At 36.5% G+C, this 11,356-nt stretch overlaps 2 protein-coding genes across 2 annotated transcripts; both read left to right on the top strand.

Annotated features, from left to right (window-relative positions):
- Nucleotides 1–2,477: 2,477 nt before the first annotated feature.
- Nucleotides 2,478–8,785, top strand: LOC134747782 (uncharacterized). The gene is made up of 4 exons (XM_063682424.1): nt 2,478–2,600; nt 3,808–3,963; nt 7,026–7,175; nt 8,093–8,785. The coding sequence occupies exons 1-4, from the start codon at nt 2,538–2,540 to the stop codon at nt 8,141–8,143; spliced, it is 420 nt and encodes a 139-aa protein (XP_063538494.1). The 5' UTR covers nt 2,478–2,537; the 3' UTR covers nt 8,144–8,785.
- A 1,064-nt stretch (nt 8,786–9,849) lies between these two features.
- On the top strand, nt 9,850–11,066 carry LOC134747720 (uncharacterized). The gene is made up of 2 exons (XM_063682343.1): nt 9,850–10,022; nt 10,884–11,066. The coding sequence occupies exons 1-2, from the start codon at nt 9,881–9,883 to the stop codon at nt 11,051–11,053; spliced, it is 312 nt and encodes a 103-aa protein (XP_063538413.1). The 5' UTR covers nt 9,850–9,880; the 3' UTR covers nt 11,054–11,066.
- Nucleotides 11,067–11,356: the final 290 nt, after the last annotated feature.

Here is an 11,356-nt window from a genome sequence, read left to right as displayed (position 1 = left end):
ATTGTTTTCTAAAATGTTTTTGACCTAGAAGCTTCTGAGGGGCATTACCTCGCCATCCGGTACGTATGAAGTAACGCAATAATAGTGTGGTAGGTGTAGAGAGAGGGCCAATAGAGAGTACTCTCTCCAGGCGGGTGTTATGCCTGGGGACCGAAGTCCACTGAGAGTTAGTCAGAAGGAGTATATATAGTAAGTGACATTTGAAACTTCGTAACCGCGATGTAGGCTTCTAGCTAATTGCGTTCTAGCTCCCTAACGCCATCTGTTAGATGACGTCGACAGTGGCAGCTAGTGGGGACGCCACAATAGCTTCTACTGAGAATTTGAAACTGAGAGCTTATTGTTTATAAATGTGCATGTAACTTTAAACAAAAAGTGTTACCAGAAACTATGAAGTAGATCCTCTAAGTCTTGTAACATACGGTTAGCGAATAAAGCTTAGCCTTAGCCATAGAGTAACTTATACTAGAGCGGTACTGTCATAGTAAATTTTGTAACCCCAGTAAATTCACTGCCATCTGTCGACACACTTTAAAACTAAAAATGAAGATTTATAAAAATACGATAGAATGTATTTAAATATAGATAAATTATTATTTTTATTTGCATTAATTATTTTTATGATTTTGACCCATGTTCTTTCACTGATATGCGTTAAAATTGTTAAATAACAAACGTAACCGTCAACGCTATCTATACGACTGTAGGCCAAAACTAGTAGCGCCCTCTGAACGAGAATCAAATTTTCTTGATTTTCGAGGCACGTTTTTTCCTTAGACTGTATCCATCTATTACGGAGTTATATCTATCTTTGGCCTTAGCTTAGTGATCCTGCTTACGAAGTGGAGTCCCGGGTTCGAATACTAGCAAGGGCATTTATTTGTATAACGAATGTTCTTAAATTATGGATGTTATCTTATCGTAAATAACTTAAATAAGTATGTATTTATAATTATGTATATCGTCGCCTATAGTACCCATCACGGCGCGGGAGTATCTCGCCGCGACATAGACTACCCCTCTTTAATTCATAGTTAGTAAAAGACGGGTAGTCTATCTCGCGGCGAGATACTGTCGCAACAATCATGTGCTCGGCCTACAGGTGTGTAGGTGACAGGTGTGTATTATTTACGGAGTTATATCTATCTTTATCTAAAATCTGTGCAATATGTTGCAACGTGAGCGATGCCCGCAGTTGACAAGCTAAATATCGCTCGCGTATCTGCCAGTGGTATTCGCGCCTTAGCGACAAGTATTTTAATATATAAATCACGTCGCCATAGCAGTGTTGCCATATGGTCACAAAATTCATATTTTCCGTGACTAATATTGGCCCGGACGCCGATTTGTGAATTTCGAGCGCTAGATTTCGTGTGGCTCCCTTCAATTCTATCTCCACTACTAAGCATTTAAATTCTACTAATAAAATTGAAAACGAGTGGTCAAACAGCTCGTTCACTTACCTGTACTAACAATGGCATTCTGTTAAACAAAAGCCATTATTTCTTTTGTGTGAGCGCGTAGCCTTTGTGCCTGAGGCTCACACACAATTGGCCACGCGCGCAGGCACAAAGGCCACGCGCTCACACAAAAGAAATAATGGCTTTTGTTTAACAGAATGCCATTGTTAGTACAGGTAAGTGAACGAGCTCAGTAGAGATAGCGTTAACTATACCACTAGATTCCCAATTATTATCGCTCGTCTTTTAAAAATCTGCATTTAGCCGTTTTCCACCGATTTTCGAGTGACGAAATCGAGCGATCGAAATTTAAAAATCTCCCCCCACTGAATTTTTACACGTTTTAACAACAGGGCATTTGCCATTAAAAAAAATCACTTTGAAAATAGACTATGTTTGCGAGTGCAGACTAAGGTTAAAGTTGGCTCGATTAAAAAAAATACGAAAACATGTCTAATTTTCATTAATTTTTAATTGTATAACCTTACCCAGCATACCATACATAGACCTAGCATTACATAGATCAGCTATACGCGTGCGCCCGTGAGGGACAAAACATACTCAATGCGACAATATGATTGGTCGAGAAGATTTGTAGCCCACCATAAACCATACTAAATTTACGGTGGGGAATAAAAAGAATCTGAGACTGTGACAAGGACAAACAATAACAGTGCTTTCTCTGCTACTCCTACTGAAAGATAAGTACATAAGACTATCCCGATCGGTCTTCCCCCCCCCCCCCCCTCATGACCGATCCAGTTATACTAGATTCATGATACCATAGCAATATAATTTTAACATAAAATAGCTAGTGATATAGTCAAGGGATTAGAGACTAGCAAAATTTTAAACATTTCAGTTATTAAGGTAAAACGTCAAAACCTGCTCGGTCGCCAAATCTTCCGTCGCAAGTTTTGCGCGCGCCATCGTTTTTAATTTCCTGGCTTCATTCCCTTAACTTAAGAGCCCTGGCAACATTGCGCCAAAGTCCCTACCCCTTACTATACTAGGGTACCTCAGTCGGTATAGACAAGTGGTTACTGTAACACTGCGGTTCAATAAACTCAATTCAACATGACTTCGGACGAAAGTAAAAATAATGTGAAAACATTATTTTTTATTTCCAACTCCTTTGTGGTGAGTAGGTAGCTTTCAAAAAATTATTTGGTAAAATGTCATCTCTGGTTTTGGCCCGTAAATATTTGCCTCGCAATCCGTATACGCGCACTGCTATTAATGATATCCGGGCGAGCAAAAGACCCCAAAATATAAAAGTGGAATCTTGAGTGTTTCAAGGCACGTAAAATTGTAGTTTTTAGGGTTCCGTACCCAAAGGGTAAAAACGGGATCCTATTACTACGGTCCGTCTGTCCGTCCGTCTGTCTGTCTGTCACCAGAACATGAACCAGCTAGACAGTTGAAATTTTCATAGATGATGTATTTCTGTTGCCGCTATAACAACAAATACTAAAAACAAAATAATATAAATATTTAAATGGGGCTCCCATACAATAAACGTGATTTTTTTGCTGTTTTTAGAACCCTTCGTACGCAAGTCCGACTTGCACTTGGCCGGTTTTTTATATTGAATTTTGATATTTTTTTATTAAATGCAAATGCCATGAAAACATTCACGCGGACGGCGGAAACTATAAACTCTGGTCATGAGTTAATTCATTATTTATATTTGACATTATATTTTAATAAAAACTTATATGGTTATGCACCCCCTTCTTTATGTTTTTTATTTTTATTTTATACATCTGATCTAAAGGTATTGTACATGATTTATTAAATTGTGATATTAAATAAAATATTTTATATTTAGGCTAATTTGTAGAATTAAACTAATTAATACTTGCCAGCATCTTTGGCACAATGCCGCGGGGGCCTTATTTAGATGTTTTTTAGTTAAGAGTAGTTTTGTTTATTAATTTTTATTATTTATAAGTTGTTATTCTTAGTTTGTATTAGTTTTACTTTTAATTGAATGAAAATTAGATATGTTAAAAAAAATTAATACTTAAGAGGATGGACTTTCTTGCAACTTTAATGTACTTACCAAGTTGTGTAACTCCTTTTTTCGCAAATAAAATACTATGAATAATTATCTAATATTAGGGCAGACTAAGCAAAGCTCTAAGCAAAATAATTTTCATTCAAAATCATCTTTCTATACCAGCTAACTCGAGGAAACAACTAAAAATTTGCATAAAATTACTTTGCCACTTAAGATTTTCTCATAAGTTTCTGGAGTATAAAGAGAGCCTTTACAAGCTGGCGTGGAGGAAAATAAGAGTCCTTCACACTAGGCCGGTTTTCAAATACATTTCTCTTTTTCCAGTTTGCATTGGGTTGGTTGTTGTTTGCTTCTGGAGTGGGATCTCTAGTCTTGTTGGAAGTTGGTGTCGTGGAAACAGTGGTAGGAGTGGTCATCGTACTGGTGGCCTTTTACGGATATTGTGGAGCTGCTCATGATCACAGGAAATCGCTGAGAAGCGTAAGTACTGAACTCGTTATACTTGCCGCAAAACTAAGTGGCGAGTCATGTCATAATGCCATTTCACTCATGGTTGGCCATAACAAGGGTAAAGGAGATAGCATTATGATCTGGGTTATTCCCACTGGTTACTATACCACCAAGTTGTTACCAGTGGAACCTACTGGGATTTTTTGTCTCATTTTTTAAAAACTGTGAAAAAAATTCCCATTACTATTTAAATTAATACTACTCTACTACTTTAGTAGTAGTGGTAACTACTGTTACCACCAAAATTTTGTTAGAGATTAATACTAATGTACAGGATGTTTTTTATAGTCACCTGCAATTATTTACGGGGTGAATGTAGGTCCTGAGTCCTGACCAACTTTTACTGTGGAACCAATACCGAAATCGCGAAAAAAATTTGATTCGCATACAAAATTCAACATCAGACCAGCCAAAATGTACGACACGGGATCCCTTTGTTTGACATAATTATTGAAAGTCATAGGTAATGTAATGATTGTCATATTATCATTAGTCATATTTTGAAACCGTTAACTTTTCAGGATTATCCGCAGGTTATCATATAGATAGGTTAGCTTAGATTTGTTTTATGGCAATCCTGAAAAGTTACGCGTTTCTGGGAAAAACCAAATTATGACTAACGAAAATGTGAACAAACAATAAATTATGACTTAAAACTATATGGGAAACAATAGAGACCCGTATGGCACAGCCAATTTTTTAAATAAATTTTGCTTTAATCAATTATTATACATAAATTGATGTGTTTCATTTCAGTAAAAAAACTTGGAGGATATAACCAAACGGAGTAGCCAATTAACAAGCGTTCCCCTCTGTCGAAACTCTATGACCAATGGCCATACACATTGTATGGACTGACGTTTATCTGACATGGCTATTTTTACGTTACGTATACATTTGACGTGCCCCTCCCCGCAAATCGGCGGACTGTTTTGTACAGAAAAAAACAGACAAGGCGTCTCCATTTGGTTATATCCTCCAAGCTTGAAAATGATCAAAAATACTGAAACAGAAACTGTTTTATTACCTAATAAAATCACTTGAAAAATAATATAAATGGATCATGATATTGATTATGCGCAAGGGCACTACCTACCTTTCCTCGAAGCGCTTTGTCGTTTTTTTGAACCCTCATAACTTGGGTGTGGATTATATCAGATAAACAAAATTCTCGGGATATGATGTCCATAGGGGGCTTATTAAGCATAAAAAATTCAATTGCATAGCTCTTATACTTTAGATTCTATTCATATCTAAAAAGTCCCGATTTCGTCACTCACTCACTCACTGATGATCGTCAAAACCTTTAGCGTAGCCCTGAAGTCCTAGGAAGCTGAAATTTGGTACGTAAGATACTTAGTACACAAACAACAAAGAAATTCAAAAACTTGAAATTTTTAGCCCCTAAGGGAGTGAAAAACCGCGCTGTTACAGTATGACATGTTGCTATGTACGTGGTCTTAATTCAGATTACTACCGATACGATGTGTGTAAAATCAGAGTTGGGGCACTTATAGTTTATTTTATTTGCTTAATTTTATAATGTATTTATCAGAATCACTAATATCACTATCAAAGAATATAATACTCACTATCACTATGCAGTAAACTTTTGCTACCTCCTATATTACCCAATCTAATTACTTACATAAAAGATTTAAATAACGAGCACTTTTCTGTATATTACGTAAGACACAAAAGAAGAGCGATTTTCTATAGGACAAGAAATGTAATTAGATAACTTTTACTTAGAATTGCAGTTAAAATTTCATCCATACAAAATAATTCAGCCCGCAATGTAATACACCACACAAGTTTCGAAATACGAGCGTTTTAAAGTAACTGTCAAGCTTGTTGGCAGTTACTATTAAAAAGCTCGTATCTCGTAATGTCATGGCATCTTATGTTTCTTAATGTTTGCAGTAAATTGGTGCTCGGTAAATTAAAAAAATAATAATTACGGGGTCATAATTAAGTGTAAATTAAAAACTTCTTAATTAATGATTAGACGAAGAAATTGTTTATCTGGTTTAATTTAAATTTAATTAAACTTTAAAACAAGAGTGAATAGGCTGTTACTGAACCGGTGAGCTCCATCTTAGGCCCTGTCTTCACTTTCCATCAGGTGTGACTAGGGCCAATCGCCGATCAGTTTATAATAAAAAAAAATAAAAAAAATATCGCCCGTATTAGATTTACACACTATACAGGGTGACATTAAATTGGTAATACAAAACCACAACGAAATTAATAACTAGCTTAAATCTAAAATAGGCCCTTGAGGCATTGTACCAAGGATGCTGGCGGCATTTCCCCGCTGTATCGCAATGCTGATACGTTGTGCGAGAAAGCCGCCAGCTCTTCGGTCACCAGTTACGTCAACCAAACGCTTCGCGATTTCTGCAAACAACTTATGCGCGCTGGGACCCCATGGACCTAGAGTTTCAACTCTACCGAGGCTCTTATATTTATTACGTTTTAAAATTTCGGCGCTTTCCGCCGCTCCGCCCGCTTTTACATTAGTCTGTTGGAGGTGGGACGGTGCCAGTGTGTCTACGCAGGTAGCATCCCACACCAACATCCGTCCCATTATTTTTATTATTTTTGATTATTTTTAAAGCATCAGACTTAATTGAGGGGCTTAGTTTAGGGAAGATGTATGTAAAACACTTTACACTTTTGTTTTGTTTACAATTTATTCATTTTAGTTTTATCCATTTTTTATCCATTTTTGTTTTATTTTTCCATTCTTGTTTTATTTTTGTTAAAATGAAAGAGTATTGTTGTAACATTGTTTTGACAACTTGGAATTTATATTTCTAGTTTAATTTAGTATTTATATAAGTCACATGGTTTTCATACTATTTTTTAGGAAACTGTAGGTCTATAAGTCTATTACCCTACATTGTAACAAGTTATTAATATAAGAGACTGTTTGTTTCTAAATAAATTAAATAAAATAAATAAAAATAAAACATTGATTTTGTATCACCAATTTAATGTCACCCTGTATATCTTTTAAAATTTTTCAGTACTCTGTGTTGATGACGATGCTCGCAGTGAATGGGATCATACATTTAGTGAGGACCAAACCGGCGGCGCGCGCGGCGAGCCACGACACTTATGACATGTCAGATGCTGAGAACTCCTTCATTGCGCTTATTTTCGTCGTTATCTTGGCGGTAAGAGCGTTTTCACGTTGTCCCATCCGATATCGGATGTCGGATACAAAATGTATTTATTCATATATTTATTCGTATAATTATTGTTTGTAGCATAGAGTAACTGATACTAGAGCGGTACTGTCATAGTAAATTTTGTAACCCCAGTAAATTCACTGCCATCTGTCGACACACTTTAAAACAAAAAATGAAGATTTATAAAAATACGATAGAATGTATTTAAATATAGATAAATGATATTTTTTATTTGCATTAATTATTCTTATGATTTTGATTCATGTTCTTTAACTGATATGCGTTAAAATTGTTAAATAACAAACGAAACCGTCAACGACATCTATACGACTGTAGGCCAAAACTAGTAGCGCCCTCTGAACGAGAATCAAATTTTCTTGATTTTCGAGGCACGTTTTTTCCTTAGACTGTATCCATCTATTACGGAGTTATATCTATCTTTGTTTGTAGTTTAAGAGAAAGCGACCAACAATGTTTTATCAATCGCTGCCCACAATCGTTTGGAAAGTAAAAAATTAAAACCTCGAAAAATATTTGTCCGATGTGCGAAGGTGCTCACAAATATCTGAACACGCCTCTATTGTCAGGGCGTTAGAGTGCGTGTTCAGATATTTTTGAGCACCTTTGCCGCTCCGATATATCTGATGGCGACTGTACCTATGATTTGCCAAATTTTCATTCAAATGCGGCAAATGGTTTCTACAGGATGCCTTATTAATTTTTGGAATAAGGCATTAGGTGAATAAAAATTCGACAAATATATGGGACAACGAACAAAAAAAAGTTTTGAGGTTGTGATAGCCCTGTGTTTTGTACGATAATGTTTATTACTAGCAATTAAAGCGTTCTCAAAAACAAATGAAAGAAAGTTCATTGAAAGAAACATATTATTTTCATTTCAGTTGGTGTCTATGTTGCTGGGGTTCACGCTGTCGTCCATGGACCCCAAGTAGTCTGGGTCCTAAGTGACAAAAAGAGGTCGAACCTTACTTTTCTTGACTAAAGCATGAAACTTTGCACAGTTATTCCTTATATCAAAATAAGCCGATTTAGATCGGTAGCCCTCGCCCCCCCCCCCTCTGGGGCCTGAGAGGGGGGGGGGGGGGGTTAAAGTACCGCTCCGCCAGGCTTCATACTAAAAATTCGAACAGTCCCTGTGTAGATAATGAGGGCTACCGTTTTTGTGCTCACCAGTTGGCGCCACTGTAGATAAAGGTCCAGAAAAAGGGATCTCAAAATTCTATGCTTATTTTTCTAAAACCAATAGGTTCTAATATACACAAAGGTATTTTAACGTCTAAATGTGTCATTTTTTCAAAATGTTTCATTTAGCATGTTTATGTAAATCCTATAATAAAGATAAAAAACGTACATTATTATAGGATCCACAACAATAAACAACACATTTATTAGTCGCGTCTCCAGACTCTCCAGAGTGAGTACTTCGGATGTTGTCGATATCGATGCCGATGTTGGTAAAAGGATATTCACCAGCGCAAGATGCTGTAATTTTTTTTTGCCAATTTTTTTATTAAAGGTAAAGTAAATGTTATGTTTTCTTTAAACTGCATTAAATAGGCTTCATCCTTATATTTTTTGTGACGAAACGATGACTGCTGGATACGCGCTGGATCCAGTTGGATTTGCTCTGATCCAGCATATTTTCAGCTGGATTGAAAACTGTGCTGGATTGCAATCGCTAACTGCGCCCAATGTTTACAGACAACTTTGAGTTAATAAATATTGATTTATTACTAAAACTATTTTCATGATTTCTGGAAGAACTACGCGTTTTATTTGAATAAATGAGTATCATCGAGTTTCTTCTCGGGACTGTGGTGTGGTGTAGGGTTAGAACCAGTGGTAGCTTCTGACATTATAAGTGCATTGTAATACCTATGCCTAAATTGAATAATAAGGACTTTCACTTTCACAGATAAGTCAAACGTGAATTTGTCTTAAGGGGCCCATTACCCTGTCAGTTATCCTCAGTCAGTCATGCCTATATCATCCTGTCAGTTAGAACAAAAATTTGACAGTTCCGAACAACTGACAGGCCGTTATCGTCCGGCGGACTGGTAATGAGTGGGCCCCTTAAGGTTTGAGTATGATTGAATAATTTTCTTTTTTCACACACACACACACACACCCATACACACACACACACACACACACACACACACACACACACACACACACACACACACACACACACACACACACACACACACACACACACACACACACACACACACATTCACTTGCAACAATTAACTTGATCGAGTCGCACGCTGATGGTTAACCTTAAAATTCCAATAAGTTTAACTTAATATAGTTAGAATCAAAATAATTTAAGATAGTTTTAGAATGCTTGTTTCTTAATAATTTATTGTAAAAAAATGTGATATTAATTCTGTTTTCTATCTCCTCTTCTTATAGGCTTTAAGTTATGTTAATTAATTGTATAAACTCATTCGAGTCTGGGTTACCTACGAGACATCCTAAGCCTAGTGTAGGAACCAGAGTAACCAGACTGTATTTTTCTATGCCAGGTACATTTTGTCAACTGTGCTTAATTTAAGTTAATGTTAACAACCCTGTAAATATTTTTGTGTACCTACAATAAAATTTTTTTTTTTGATTGTTTATGACCCAGATAATTTTACTGACGTTTCACAGATAACTTCAGAATGAAGGTGACGATCAACACCGCTGTAGTGGCTGACGACAATGGAAGGAAGCATTTCCACGCCAAGGGCTACCAATATACCATCGACCACGGACAGGCCTCGTTCAACATGACGAATCTCTTCAAAGGCAATCCAGAATTGAGTACGTAAACAATTTAAACATCTTTATTTTCTTCAAGTGTCTCTCTAATTAGTAAACTTTAGGGTCATCATCTTCATATATTTAAGAGTTATTCTCTTGTCGGCGGAGCGATTTCCATGTGTGTCGGTCCCCTGCCTTCTTCTGACTTTAGGGTCAGCTTCCTATATTTTTGTTTGATTTCTTGGCGATCATCATACACAAAAGTGTCTGAGGAAAAATGGGGTGTGTACTTTTCACGATGTAAAGAAAATTTATACGCACTATCACAAAGAGATAAGAAAAGCAATTATTAAAGAAAATGTTGCATATCTACTATACTTTTACTTTACTATAGGACAATTTTACACAGATGGATCAATTTCCCACAGTAAGTTAAAGCTTGTGTTGTGGGTACTAGACAAAGATATAAATTAATATAGACCGACTCTTTAGCTCTTTGCATAATTAACCTTACTTAATTAATATTGATAACAGTTTAAAGAACAAACGTTCTTAACTAAACATATTAAGAGGTAATTAAACATTACCTCTGGGGGTAACGTCACCACTTTTCAGCCCGGCAACATCGGGTTTCTAGGAGCGTAGGAACCGCACTACAAGGATCAGAAGTCACACTGTGGTCCGCTATTTTTGCAAACGAACTTCTCATTGGAGCCTGCTCTAATATACCTATAGTTACCAATATATAAATACTTATATACAAATAGATAGAAAAACATACATAACTCAGAAACGAATAGTGATAAGCACATAAATAAATGCCCTTACCACGATTCTAACCATTCGCTTCGTAGGCAGGGTTACCGACTACCAATTAGGCCAGGAGGCCGTCAAATATTGATTCAAATCATTTGTTTCCAGGCAACACGGTGTTGACATTCATCAACGAGAACTGGCGACTGATAGCCGACGAGTTCGGCAAGCCGATCACAGACTTCGCGACGGAGACCGTCGTGAGATCCATTGAGAAGTTCTTCCTCGCCGTCCCGATTGAGGAGCTCGTCGAGGGGCCTGTAACATTATATGATTAAACAGTGAATAAAATGAATGCAGATGAAATATTCAAATAAATAAGAGAAGAAGAAGACATAAATAATAGTGTCGCTCATAGGTACTAAAAACAGAAAAAAATACAACAAACGTGATTTTTTTGCCGTTTTTTGCATAATGCGCGTGCATTCGTGCGCGAATCCGACTCGCACTTGGCTGGTTTTTTATTTGTTATATGGCAATGTAAAACAATATATGAAGGGAAAGAACATGTCTAGTCACTTTTTTCGGAAGATGATATTTTGAGCTCTTAATGAACTATTAGTTACCTATATCTTTTGCTA

Source organism: Cydia strobilella, chromosome 15, assembly GCF_947568885.1.
Source record: "Cydia strobilella chromosome 15, ilCydStro3.1, whole genome shotgun sequence".
NCBI classification, from domain to species: domain Eukaryota; kingdom Metazoa; phylum Arthropoda; class Insecta; order Lepidoptera; family Tortricidae; genus Cydia; species Cydia strobilella.
Note: the sequence above shows the minus strand (reverse complement) of the source record. Positions and strands in the feature narration are given on the sequence as shown.

Coding starts and splice junctions, on each gene's coding strand:
- LOC134747782 (XM_063682424.1), top strand. CDS start 2,538: ATGACTTCGGACGAAAGTAAAAATAATGTGAAAACATTATTTTTTATT. Junction 3,964..7,025: donor ACAGGAAATCGCTGAGAAGC/GTAAGTACTGAA, acceptor AAAATTTTTCAG/TACTCTGTGTTGATGACGAT. Junction 7,176..8,092: donor TTTTCGTCGTTATCTTGGCG/GTAAGAGCGTTT, acceptor TTTTCATTTCAG/TTGGTGTCTATGTTGCTGGG.
- LOC134747720 (XM_063682343.1), top strand. CDS start 9,881: ATGAAGGTGACGATCAACACCGCTGTAGTGGCTGACGACAATGGAAGG. Junction 10,023..10,883: donor CAAAGGCAATCCAGAATTGA/GTACGTAAACAA, acceptor ATTTGTTTCCAG/GCAACACGGTGTTGACATTC.